The sequence below is a fragment of the Hibiscus syriacus genome, unplaced genomic scaffold (genome assembly GCF_006381635.1).
Source record: "Hibiscus syriacus cultivar Baekdansim isolate YM2019G1 unplaced genomic scaffold, ASM638163v2 tig00110076_pilon, whole genome shotgun sequence".
Lineage (NCBI taxonomy): Eukaryota > Viridiplantae > Streptophyta > Magnoliopsida > Malvales > Malvaceae > Hibiscus > Hibiscus syriacus.
Genome location: NW_024062586.1, coordinates 1,841,940 through 1,854,500, shown reverse-complemented (window position 1 = coordinate 1,854,500; position 12,561 = coordinate 1,841,940). Strand labels below are relative to the sequence as shown.

The following is a 12,561-nucleotide window of genomic DNA, read 5'->3' as shown; positions in this document are numbered from 1 at the left end:
TCTTTGACCATTGGATGAATAATTTTAACATATGGAAAAATAAGATACATGTGACCATAAGAGTAAAATGGTCATTTGGCATTAAAATGACAAATGAATTAAGATTTTTATTTAGAAATTTCAAGAATTCTTCATCATCTACAAGCCATTGCTGTTAGTTCCTCCATAGGTAAGAAAATATTTTCTTTTCAATTTTCAAGCCAATTTGTTAGGATTTTGGATGAAAGTATGAAATACAAATTTTTTACAAGAGATTCTCTATCATTTGGTACCATTTGTCCATGCTTTTCATGCTTGAAACGCTAGGTTCATGGATTGGATGGATGAAGGGGATGTTAGGTTTTGATGTACTAAGGTTTGTTTATGATGTTGTTGATTCATTTTCGTGCTTGAAAGATTATGAAAACCAATAGGAAATGGTTAAAATAAGTTTCGTCCAAGCTAAGTATTTTATGGAAATTGGATGTTTGAATTGAAATTGATATAGAATTGGTTGTAATTGCTTGGAAATGAGGTTTAGAGATTGAATTCATGTTTGAAACAAGTTAAAGACCTTGTCTAAAATTGCTCTTCATATTCGGTTTGAAGAGGGAAAATAGGGGAAATTTTGGAAAATTATACAATGGTTAGAGATGATGAATGAATGATTCTACAAGCTTTGTTAGAGATGATGAATGAATGATTCTACAAGCTTTGTAATGTTGTTCAGACCAATTTAAAAGCTTGTAAAGGTTTGGGACCAAATTGCATAATGTAAGAATATTGGGTTTGAAATGAAAATTGATTAAAAGTTTATATGCAATGATCAAATTTGTTGGAATGCTTGAATGTGTTACTAGATGTTAGGAATTTGAAGTTAAATGAGAAGGGACAATTTTGATATTTTTGGAAAGGTTGAATGTTAAATTGTCTCCTCTTTAAATAAGAGAGTCAATACATGCTTGCTCTAATAGTAGGAATATATCGACTACCAACAATATCATCACATAACGTTGAAAGAAAAAAGTCTCCTCCAAGGTCCAATGGTGATTATTGTCATCCGTTTAAGTATAAATGCGAACCAGGCTGAAAAAAGCCGTCTCTGTTTCAAAACAATATAGGCGGTTGTTCTCTCATCGATCGTGACTCTTTTTCCAAACCATAATGGGTGAACAACCAACAACTTATCACAAAATGTATTTTCCACCATAAGTCTTGAATCAAGCTACTTTATATCATTCCTTCGACCAAATGACTCTCCACCCAAACTAAATGGGATAAATTATCAAAGACCTGATTAAAAAAAAACTGCCAACGAACGACGAGACCAACGTGCTTCCATAAAAATATTAAATAATTTGTTGTAAAGAAATTTATATTTCATTTGTCTATTCGAAATTATTATGAATTTATACAATTTTTATGTATAACTTTCTAGCCTTTGTATATTTGTGTAGTGTTTTATTTTAATTGTTTTCTCGTGGCTTAATTAATAAGTTCTTTATATATAAACTTAGAAACTAAAGAATTACTTGTGGCGTATCAATTAAATGACTCTTTTATTTGATTTGAAGAAACCATATTTTTGTTGATAGATATGCTTAGACTTGATTCTGTGCTCATTAATTCTTACATTAAAGTGAGTAATAAAAGTTTCTGGAAAATTCTTTGATACAACTGTCCATGGGCACTAACATATTCTAACTTAGCATCTATTACTATATTTAAAAATAGGGTAAACTACGTCAAATACCACTCATCTTTATGTTCGGACTCGAAAATACCACTGACGTTTCAATTTTGCCAATTTTAATACGGACGTATATCTTTCACTGCAATTTTATCACTCTGCCGTTAATCTGTTAACGGGACGATGATATGACATCTTTGTTCCGTGATGGCGATAACACGACTCCCTCATCAAAACGATGTCGTTTTGATGCTCAAAAAACTTAAAATGACGTCGTTTTGTTGGTGAAAAAAATGCTTTTCATGGCTCTCTCTCTAACCTTGATTAAGGAAATATCATAGATTCAAAGGACCTTTTAAGATGTTTTTCACTGTTCGGAAACTAAGAAAACAAGGAAAAGTTTATGATCCCAGAAAGAAAGAAAGAAAGAAAAACCCCCTTTTTGATTCAAAGCAGCTCTTAATTCCCAGCAGGTTATATCAGTAGCAAAGTGGTGATCATTAAGATGAAGGTGATCATCATCAACCGCATCAAGAGGAAGAAGAAGAGCAGCCATTAGTTCCAACATGAGCAACACTATCAGTTTCGAAGTGATGGATCAGATTCTGACCATTTCTGTGCTCGCTGCTGCTGATGCTGCTGTTGTTATGTAGATGTTCTTCATGGTCGAGTCCAATACATTCAATTATTCCATCTCTCGATCCTCCAATGGCGTCTTTCTTTCCAAAAGTGTTATTGTTGTTATGCATCCAGACTTTTAAAACCCCTCAATCAACCCCAACCTCATGGCAGAATTCTTGAATGTCTTCTTCATCTCTTTTATGGATTTTCCATCCGATTTTCTCAGCAAACTCCAGCATCTTATCTTTCTGGTACTGACTGAACTTTGTTCTGAATCTTTTCTTCAAGTTCAAGTTCGACCCGAGATTCGCAGTGTTGGGTGCAAGGCCACCAGCTGGCAAATGGGAGTTTCTTAGATTTCCTGAAAGAGCTAAAAGCATGTGGGGAGCTGAAGGGTATTAAGATGATGAGATCGAAGGCGGGGAAGCTGAGTTAGGACTACGATATGGTTGGCTTGCCGATGGTGGTGGATGGTGGAGCTGATATTATATAGTAGCGGTGGTTGTTGTGGGTGGTGGATCATCGGGTTCACGGCGGTGGAAGTTTCGGTGGCAACCACTAGCAGCGCATTTGAGGGAAGTTGGGGTCAGTTGGGGTGGCTGTCGGGGAGGGCATGAATTAGCCGCAACTGTCTAAAGCGTAGCCGCCTAAGGTGGCTGCATGGTTCTTCATACATTCTCTGTAGGTTATGACAATGGGCGGTGCTTGGTTCTGAGGCTTGTGACGCTTCAGAACACCGTAGGTTATCAACAAAACGACGTCGTTTTGAGTTTTTTGAGCATCAAAACGGTTGTGTCAAAACGACGTCGTTTTGACGAGGGAGTCATGTCATCGCTATCATGGAACAAAGATGCCATGTCATCGTCCCGTTAACGGATTAATGGCGGAGTGATAAAATTGCAGTGAAACAAAAATGTCCGTGTTAAAATTAACAAAATTGAAACCTCAGTGGTATTTTCGAGCCCGAGTTTAAAAATGAGTGGTATTTGACGTAGTTTACCCTTAAAAATAATTTTTTTTTATTAAAAAATAATCAAATTTGAAAAGTTGTAAGGCTCGTCCTCTATGCAGTCTTGGATAGCTCTAGATCAAGGATGCTAATTGAGTGCAGCAGTTTACGAGTAATTTAAATTTGATTTGATTAATGTTCGGTTTGAGTTAATTCAATTTGATTTTAAGTTCGACTCAAAATAGTAATGAGTCGATTCAAACAAGGTTCAACAAGAATCGATAAGTTTATGAACAATTTGTTAATATTTTATAATTATTTAAGATGATATTTACTTCATTTTTACTATTGATTATGTATTGTTGATTTTTTTATGAATGGTTGTAATATATATTAGTTAGGTGTATTTGTGGATTGGTATTTTAGTTATAATATGTTAGTTTAGTGTATTTATGGATGTTATTTTAAAGTTTAAACTTTAAAATTGCTTTACACACTATTTTGGTAAAAAAAAATTTGTTAAATTTATTAATGTAAGTTTGTATTAAATTTCATATAGCTAGATTTTACATCTATTCATAAAGACAAGGTAAAAATTCTAACGAGATTAACGAGTCAAGTCGAACAACTATTTTTTTAACCAGCACGAGCCGAACAAAGTTTTAACGTGCTTAACGAGAAACAAGTAAAATTGAACAGTTGAACAATTTTCAAGTCATGTATTACTTAACTCATGATCGAGTCCCTTGATAAACAGCTCTACTCTAAATAAAAGTAATATGTCATTAAAGTGATTTTAATCGTTAAGCTTGTAGCCGATCAATAAGAAAATTGTGTATGGTATCAATAACAACATTCTAATGTATTTCAAAATCTTACGCCAAAGGCAAAAAGAAATAAGATAAAGTATTTCTGTTATTAGAAAAAATACCGATCCATTTGGAGTCCTAACTGTTTCTTTGAAACCTTGTGGCAACCTATGTTCTGGAAATCATGTAACTTCTCATGGAAGCCATGTGAGCCACAATGGATAAAAATTATTAACCATTCTCATTTATCTAAAACAATACGACAGACTAGCATACATTCATAGTCACAGAGTTAATGATACATCACGCATCTTTATCCGATGCTCGAAATCTCAACTCGGGAACAGAATGGCGGAAACACATAACTTACCAGGGCGGAATGGCATCCTGCACATTTTAGCTTTAGGTAGAAAAGGATCACTCAAACGGATAACTCAGTCTTGGAGATGAGGATACCATCAGTGTCTGCATAGAGCCAATCCCCATCACAGATCCTAGTCCCGGCAATGGTTATTGGGACATGTTTCTCCCCAATTCCCTTCTTATTGGCCTTCATAGGATGAGAATGAAGCGCTCTCACCCCAATGTCACAACCGTTTATCTCGTCAACATCCCTTACGCAGCCGTTAACCACTATTCCAGCCCATCCGTTATTTTGAGCTTGAACCACAGGGTTGCCTCCAAGTATGGCACACCTTAAACTACCACCCCCATCAACAACTAGAACTCTTCCGTTACCCTTCTCCTCAAGGAACTCACGGATCAAAACATTGTCTTCAAACACTTTAAGTGTAACTATAGGTCCAGAGAAAACCGGGCGACGACCATATATTTGGAATATTGGCTGGAAAGCCCGAAGCTCACCACCCACAATTAGCTGTGGATTTGCATCACAAACTTCAGCAGTTGTAACCAAAGCCATTAATTACAGACACTCCTTCAAGGTAAAACAACAATTGAAAAATAGTATCAAGGCCGAGAGAGATGAAGATACAATCACATTTTCTAAAAATTAGCTTGGTATAGAAGCAAAAAATTATCCTAATTACAGAAAAAAAGCCAAATATGAAAAAAAAGCCAAATATGAAAAAAAGACAAAGAAACGATGATAGAATGCACACGTAAAGGAAAAGGAAAATAAAAGTTTTGTAAACAATCCAAGGACTAAAAGAGCTCTCCTCTACGTATCACCTTCATTAAAACAATCAATTCAGATTCGGAAGCTCTAAAATGATAAAATTATGGACAATCATAAACATTTAAGGGTGATGAACCTGGGGATCAATCTACTTGATTCTTGCAGCTACTCTTAAAGAGGCAACAGTTTCCTTTACAGGACATACTCCTGAACAACCAAGCATTAGTCATGTACAAAACTATGAAACACAATAACCAATTCGTACTGTCATTGCAATCAGAATTCAGAAAAGTTGTCAAGGATCTATGCCCAAATCAAGAAGCATGAAAAACCATGGATTTAAATAGCGGTTTGCTATCGGAATAGCGGTAAAAGTGTCATCTGAAACCATTATTGGATGACTGTTATATCGCAATGACTGCAATGGCACCCACTAGTGTTGCAATCGCAACCAAAAACCCACAACCGCTATTTAAATCTATGTGAAGAACAGAACAAAAGTTCCAACGTCAAATCCAACGCATCAAAAACAAACCATCCACATTTAGACATAACTAAATCGGAGAAAAAGACCTTCGAAAAAATAAATCGGAGAAAAACAAGAGCAAATGCAGCAATAGTGGAGGGAAAAATGAAGCAGCTACAAGGAAGACATTAAGATCCATTATTTGGAACAAAATATAAGAATGCAATTCAAATTCTTCATATATGAAAACTTATTATGATTTAATAACTTGAAGTTTTCGCCTATATTAATATTTATCAAATTCTTAATCACACCTTTATGATCTATACCTTTTATCTTAAGTTCATGTATTTTATTATCATAATCTTTTGCTCACCGTTCAGCATATTTACACATAATAAAAAAGTGAAACTTCTAATCTAAATAAGCAGATCAAAATAGCCCAATTCAAAAGACTGATTAGTTTGCATAACACCATCGAATCAATACAATAAAAAAGCAAAAAAAAATATCACAGATTATCGGAAAACTGAAAATTGGGAAAAATCAAAGTGTTGGGTTTTCTTTTTTACCTAGTAATTGAGCTCGTCAGATAATGATTCAGAAGATGCAAAGTGAAAGTTGAAACAGAGAGTTTGTGGTTTCAAAGGAAGGAAATAGTATGTATGGCTGCTAAATCGCGTGATTGTTTGTTTGCTTTTCCTACAATATTTAGGGTAAAATACAAGCGTACTCATTAGACTTTATTCTCTCTCTTATTTTACTCATTTTACTTTCAATTTTTTTAATTTACTCATCAAACTTTAAACATTTAACTTTTTTGATCACTCGATTTTAATAATAAATATGTCACACATTTACTCACTGAACTTTACTCTTTCTCTTCTTTCACTCATTGTAATTTTAATTTAACAATGTTTTAACGCCTTTTAGAAATTTAATGGTCGAATGATGAAAAAAATTCAATGTCTAAAATTCAGTGAGCAAATTGAAAAAAAATAATAGCAAAGTAAGTAAAATAGAAGAAAATAAAGTTAAGTAAATAAGTGTGTAATTTACTCTTTTTAATTTTAAAGGTTCATTTCTGTTTCTGTTTATTATTACCTATTACTGTTCTTCCCATTTCGATGAGATGCTGACCTGACAAACGTTTCTTTGGTAATCAAGTATTTAACACAAACAAGAGTTTTTTTTTTCCTTTATCATTTTGGTTAATAAACTTAAAATAATCATTAAATTAATTGAACCGTTATAAAATAGTGATTGTCGCCTTACTTGTTAAAGGACGATTTGATACTTCAATAATATTTAATATCTCATTTATTTTATTAATTATAAATAAGATTTTATTATAGTACATTTTTAACGTCTTTGTAATAAATTTTAAAATAATTATAAATTTTAAAATATAAAAATATATATATTTTTAAAACTATAAAAAATTAAATTATAATGAAAGAGATAAGGGTGTCTAAAAAACTGTTACTGTCAACCTGTACAATCGTTACATTTAACAGGTTCAAGATATTGGCAGATGTACATACTTATACCGATGTTGTTAGGATCATTGGTACACCTCATGGCGCATCGGAAAAATTATCTAAGGATCTCTCCAGTGATCCATGTGCGAAAAATCGAATTCGGGAGGAAGAGTTACGATATATACCTTGGGTTCCTGGAATAACAACAAATCGACAGCAGTCACGAAAAGTTTGAATCCTAACCTCCACGAAATCATCTTGGCCTCTACTCAATTCACTCGGTTGAGAGTAATTTTCTTTTTCTCAAAAACTGTTTTTGAGAATTTCGTCTAAAGTGGGATAAGCAGCTACTAGACCATACTTTCCCATTTATATCAAGTTGCCCAACCCTTAGGGTTTTTATTCGAAACATATTTAATTTTGAATTTTATTATTATGATTTTATTTCTATTAAAGGAATTGTAATCATAATAACATTATTTAATATTTATTAAATTTGGGATAATTGAAATTTCACACACACACACATATATAGGTATATAACATTATTATTATTAAAAGATCCATAGTCAAGTATTATTATGGGCATGGACAATAATAATACGCTTGAGACTAACATGTTATTGATTGATGACAAACGAGTTGTCATTGACATAGAGATGTCAGAATTGATACATGATTATATTGTTAGAGAACAATGTATTGGATTGACCCACCATTAGCATATGTCTTGGATTATTATGTAACGATCATAACATTGCTCATGGTGATGACTATATGTATGATCCTCAGACTTGAGATCAATGTTATCCCAACATATATTGTTGTATGTTTTGATACAGTTAAACATGCTCCGTGATTGGTTGCACTATAAATACTGTTATTGAATATATCTCGATATATGTAGTAGGGTGCGTATGATTAAGATAGGATTTGTCCTTCCTGCATAATAGGAAATATATCACAGGTTACTTGATTGAGTGAGACTAGAGATGCATGGCCATGCTCGAATAAGTTGATATAAGATATCACAAATTATTTGTTAATTATAGTCTATCTAGATATCATGAAACAATAAATGGACTATACAAGACTATTTCAAGACTTGTGCCTATTCTAGATAAAAAGGACAAAAGGACGTAATACATAAAAGAGTTCATCACGAAGATGATATGTCGAATAATAATTTCTTGTAAGTTAGGTGACAATGATATATTTTTGGATATCACTCATTGTATGTAATATTAGAATTGTTCTAATAATTACTACTAACGTTATAAGAACCTACAGGGTCACACCCTAGGATTGAAATGAGAAAAGATTTACAATTTGTTGTATGTTACTAAAATATATCTAGAGTTAATATATGTATATTTGATATACATATGATTTTAATTATCTCGAATACAGTAAGTAAACATTAAAAGAATTGTTGAGTTAATCGATTGATGGAATCGGCCAAGAGGGGGTGAATTGGCAATTAAAATTTTGGTGGAAGCTTTTGCAGAAAATTGAAAAGATTTGCACAGCGATTTAGAGTGGTTCGACTTTCTCAATCAAAGTCTACGTCCACTACCTTAGCTATCCACACTAAGGATTTTCTAACAAATTCACTAATTTGTTCTTTCTTTTGAGGCCAAAGAGACAACCTTACAACACTCTCAAAAATATACCCCAATTCTTGAGAACACTGAGAAGATTACAAATTTGCAAACTTACAAGGAAATCATCACAAGGTAGATTGTTTCCACAATTCTAGAACGAAGAAAAGAACACTCAAGAATGAATACAATTGAGTACAATAAGTGTTCTTGAAAGCAAAATGAATATTGAACGAAAAATAGGCTTGAATTGCTCAAACAATGAGTTTGATGCTTTCTCTTTGATTCTCTCTTGATTCTAGTTGCTTGTTCTTTCTTGTTATTGATCAATGGCTTCTAATCTTGTTTAAATGAACCTTCAAATGATTCTGAACGTTGGGGATGATTAGTGGAGTTAATAGAGCCGTTTAAGTGTGAAAATAATTAATTAAAGCAGTTGGGAGCGTCAGTGCATCGATGCATACTCTAGGTGCATCGGTGCATCAGTGTAAAATTCAAATATTTTGACCGTTGGACTCTCAGTGCATCGGTGCACTAAGAGTGCATTGATGCATCAAGTGCATTCTATGTTTAAAAATAGCCAAAGTGCATCGATGCATGGCTGGTGCATCGATGTATCAAATGCATTCGATGTTTTCATAAAATCCTCAGTGCATCGGTGCATGGTATGTGCATCGATGCATGAAATGCATTAGATGTTCAATTTAATTCATGGTGCATCAATGCATGGATCGGTGCATCGGTGCATCACTTTGAAAAATTGATTTTAGGATTGATTTTGGTTCAAAATACTTTGTGAAAATTGTTTCAAAAATATATTAAGTATAAAACACAATTTTACACATTTAGTAAGGTTTGAAATTGATCTTAAAAGACTTGGAGTAATAATTTGATATCCGATTAATTGAATCGAATATACTTAGAAAATCATGTGTAAAATCTTAAAAATCATTTAAAATAATTTGTTATATCGAAACACAAAAATGTTTTCAACAATCTCCCCCTTTTTGATATAACAAAACATTTGTGTTATTTTAAGATTTTCTAAAAATTTGAAATCAATTTTGAAAAATTACTCCCCTTACTATAACACTTATCCCTTTTAAAACATTTTAACACTTAACATTTCTCTCATTTTTTGTTAAATCAAAAAGACTTAAAAATCGATTTAAACAAGGTTTTGAAAAACATAGCCAATTGATTATATATATATAGCTTAAGCTGCTAAGATCACAATCAAAAGAGAGATTAGCCATTAGTTCCATAAACAATATTCATAAGTAAATGTGAAATGGCATAATTGGTCATATATCTCTAATGATGAAAAAAATAAGAAAATTCAACCAAACCAAATATATATATATATATATATATATATATATATATATATATATATATATTAAGTTCAAAATCCAATCATCCAAACCATAACAAATTCAAACATTAATCAATCCAAAACAAACAGTCCTGAAACATCAAAATCAATCCATGTTTTTTTTTAAAAAAAAACAAGAAAGCAAGGAAAATGTCTAATCCATAGGAGGGTTGGAGGAGGAGGATAATGAGCTTGAACTTCAAGAGTGAGCGCGTCCATACGTTCACGCATCTTCCGCTGAAACTCAGTAATCTGAGACTCCATGGAGGCAAACCTCAGATCAAACGACTCCAAGAAGGATCGAAAATATGGTGGCATTTGATCTTCTTATCGTGCCGGTTCCGGTGCAGGCTCATTGTCTGGAACGTGATCGTCGATATCTTGCATAAGTTGTTGAAACTCAGGATCATCGTCAGCAACCGGTGGCATAGGAGGAGGAGGAGCACGAGAAAGTTGTTGAAACTCAGGATCATCGTCAGCAACCGGTGGCGTAGGAGGAGGAGGAGCACGAGAAGAGCTAGGAGAAGCTCGTGAAGAGCTAGCTCCCGGCATTTTCTTATAGGGTCGAAATACCCAAAGACCGGTTTCCTCGTCTTGCTTCCAATCCACTTTCTTCAAGGAAGTAAGATTGATTTGATTTTGGAGTGGGATAGGATTGTCGAGAGACGTCTAGACCAAGTTTGATAAAGAGGTTACTAAGAAGACATCCATAAATTATGTTTCAACATGTTTTGAAGGAACAATGTTTATGATGTCCACTAGTTGACTGAATATAATATCCATATTTTCACTCTCATTATATATACCACTATCATCTAACCCAAATCGGAAAGCTATAGTCTTGGGGTCAATATTAATATATTGGCCTAAAAGATAGGATCTAAGGCTATAGTTCAACATTGAGTTTCATTTTGAATACACACCGCATTGGAATAGAAAATGCGGACCAATTGTTGATAGACGATAGGTTTAAGCTGAATCAATTTATAAAACTTCCAAGCTTTAAAAATCGGAAGGTATTCGAAGTCAATATCAATCATGGCTTGAAGCGAAGGAATACGCTCTTCACGAATTCTATAAGTTTGGAAAGAATTTCTGTACCTAGAGTATAATTCGTCTATTCGACGCTCAGGCATGTTAAAGCAAGATCCTAATAGGCTATTAGGAGGTTGAGGAATGGGATTAGGAGGTTGGTTTGAACGAGAACGACTCGACGAAGTTCTAGGGCGTTTGGGATTAGACATGGTTTAGAAATCGGAATAAGAAATATAACCTACAAATTGAAACACATGTATGCAATTTAATCAATCCCAAAACTCAATTAAGTCCGCAATAATTCAAGGTTCTCTAAACCAAATTCTAATGGGCATAGTTTTTGAAAAACTATTTAGAAAACAACGTTTGAAAATTATAATATGTGTAGTTTTTCATGAAGACAACATAATTAAATCAAAAACATCAAATTTAAAAACTAAAATCATATTTTTAATTTTTTTTAATTTCGAAAATTCAAAAATTTATTGAAAATTTGTGAGTTTTTGATGAAATTGGTTGTAAAATCTAGTTTATAATCATCAAACAATCAATGCCCGATATAATGATCATCCTAGAACTAACCTAAACTAGTCCTAAGATAAAAAATCAATGAATTAGAGGTTTTTGAAATATTACCTTGAAAATTTTGGATTGATGAGAATGAGATGTTGTTTTGCACGAATTGATGATAGAAGCAGGATAAGGAATTGAAAAGCTCGAAGATTCTGACAAAATTACGTTGATTTTGAGCAAAGGGAGGATTTAGAGAGTGAGAGGGGCGTACGACTGATGAGGATATAGTTTAGGGTTTGAAATAAATGAGAAAATAAGCCTTTTAAACCCAAAACCCGACGGATACATCGATGCATGACCCCGTGCATCGATGCACATTCAAGGCGTGCATCGGTGCATCAACATGATGAATCGATGCACATTCAAAGGGATGCATCGATGCACTATTAAGTGTATCGATTCATGAAGCACAAAAATGTCAAAAATCTGTTTCTAACACTTAAAATGCTAAATTAATTAGCTCTAGTGGTATTGGTAACTCATATAATGAAAATTAATCATGTTCAATCAATCAAATTAATCCTTAAATTTCATTTGAACATAAAATTAATTTTCATCAAGCAACATAAACTCCCCCTAACTAATAGCAAAGAATGCAACCAAAAATTATTATTATAAGCATTTTTTATTTATACTTAAAAGTGCTAAAATTATTTTAAACACTAAGTGAAGATAGGTCAGTTAAACCTAATTCTCTCCTAAGTGTCCAAAATCTTTCTTTGTCTAAAGGTTTTTGTAAAGATATCCGCTAATTGGTGCAAAGTATCAATAAATTCTAGAACTACATCTTCCTTAGCGACATGGTCTCTAATGAAGTGATGTCTAATTTCAATATGCTTAGTTC

At 33.1% G+C, this 12,561-nt stretch overlaps 1 protein-coding gene and 1 pseudogene across 1 annotated transcript; both read right to left on the bottom strand.

The window, feature by feature from the left end:
* Nucleotides 1–2,177: 2,177 nt before the first annotated feature.
* On the bottom strand, nt 2,178–9,247 carry LOC120214593 (annotated as a pseudogene).
* LOC120214592 (putative 4-hydroxy-4-methyl-2-oxoglutarate aldolase 2) lies at nt 4,271–6,312 on the bottom strand. The gene is made up of 2 exons (XM_039212449.1): nt 6,225–6,312; nt 4,271–4,985 (listed from the first exon to the last, which is right to left on the bottom strand). The coding sequence occupies exon 2, from the start codon at nt 4,968–4,970 to the stop codon at nt 4,470–4,472; it is 501 nt and encodes a 166-aa protein (XP_039068380.1). The 5' UTR covers nt 4,971–4,985; nt 6,225–6,312; the 3' UTR covers nt 4,271–4,469.
* Nucleotides 9,248–12,561: the final 3,314 nt, after the last annotated feature.

What these genes read in the sequence shown, in the direction of transcription:
- LOC120214592 (XM_039212449.1), bottom strand. Translation starts at nt 4,970, where the DNA reads ATGGCTTTGGTTACAACTGCTGAAGTTTGTGATGCAAATCCACAGCTA.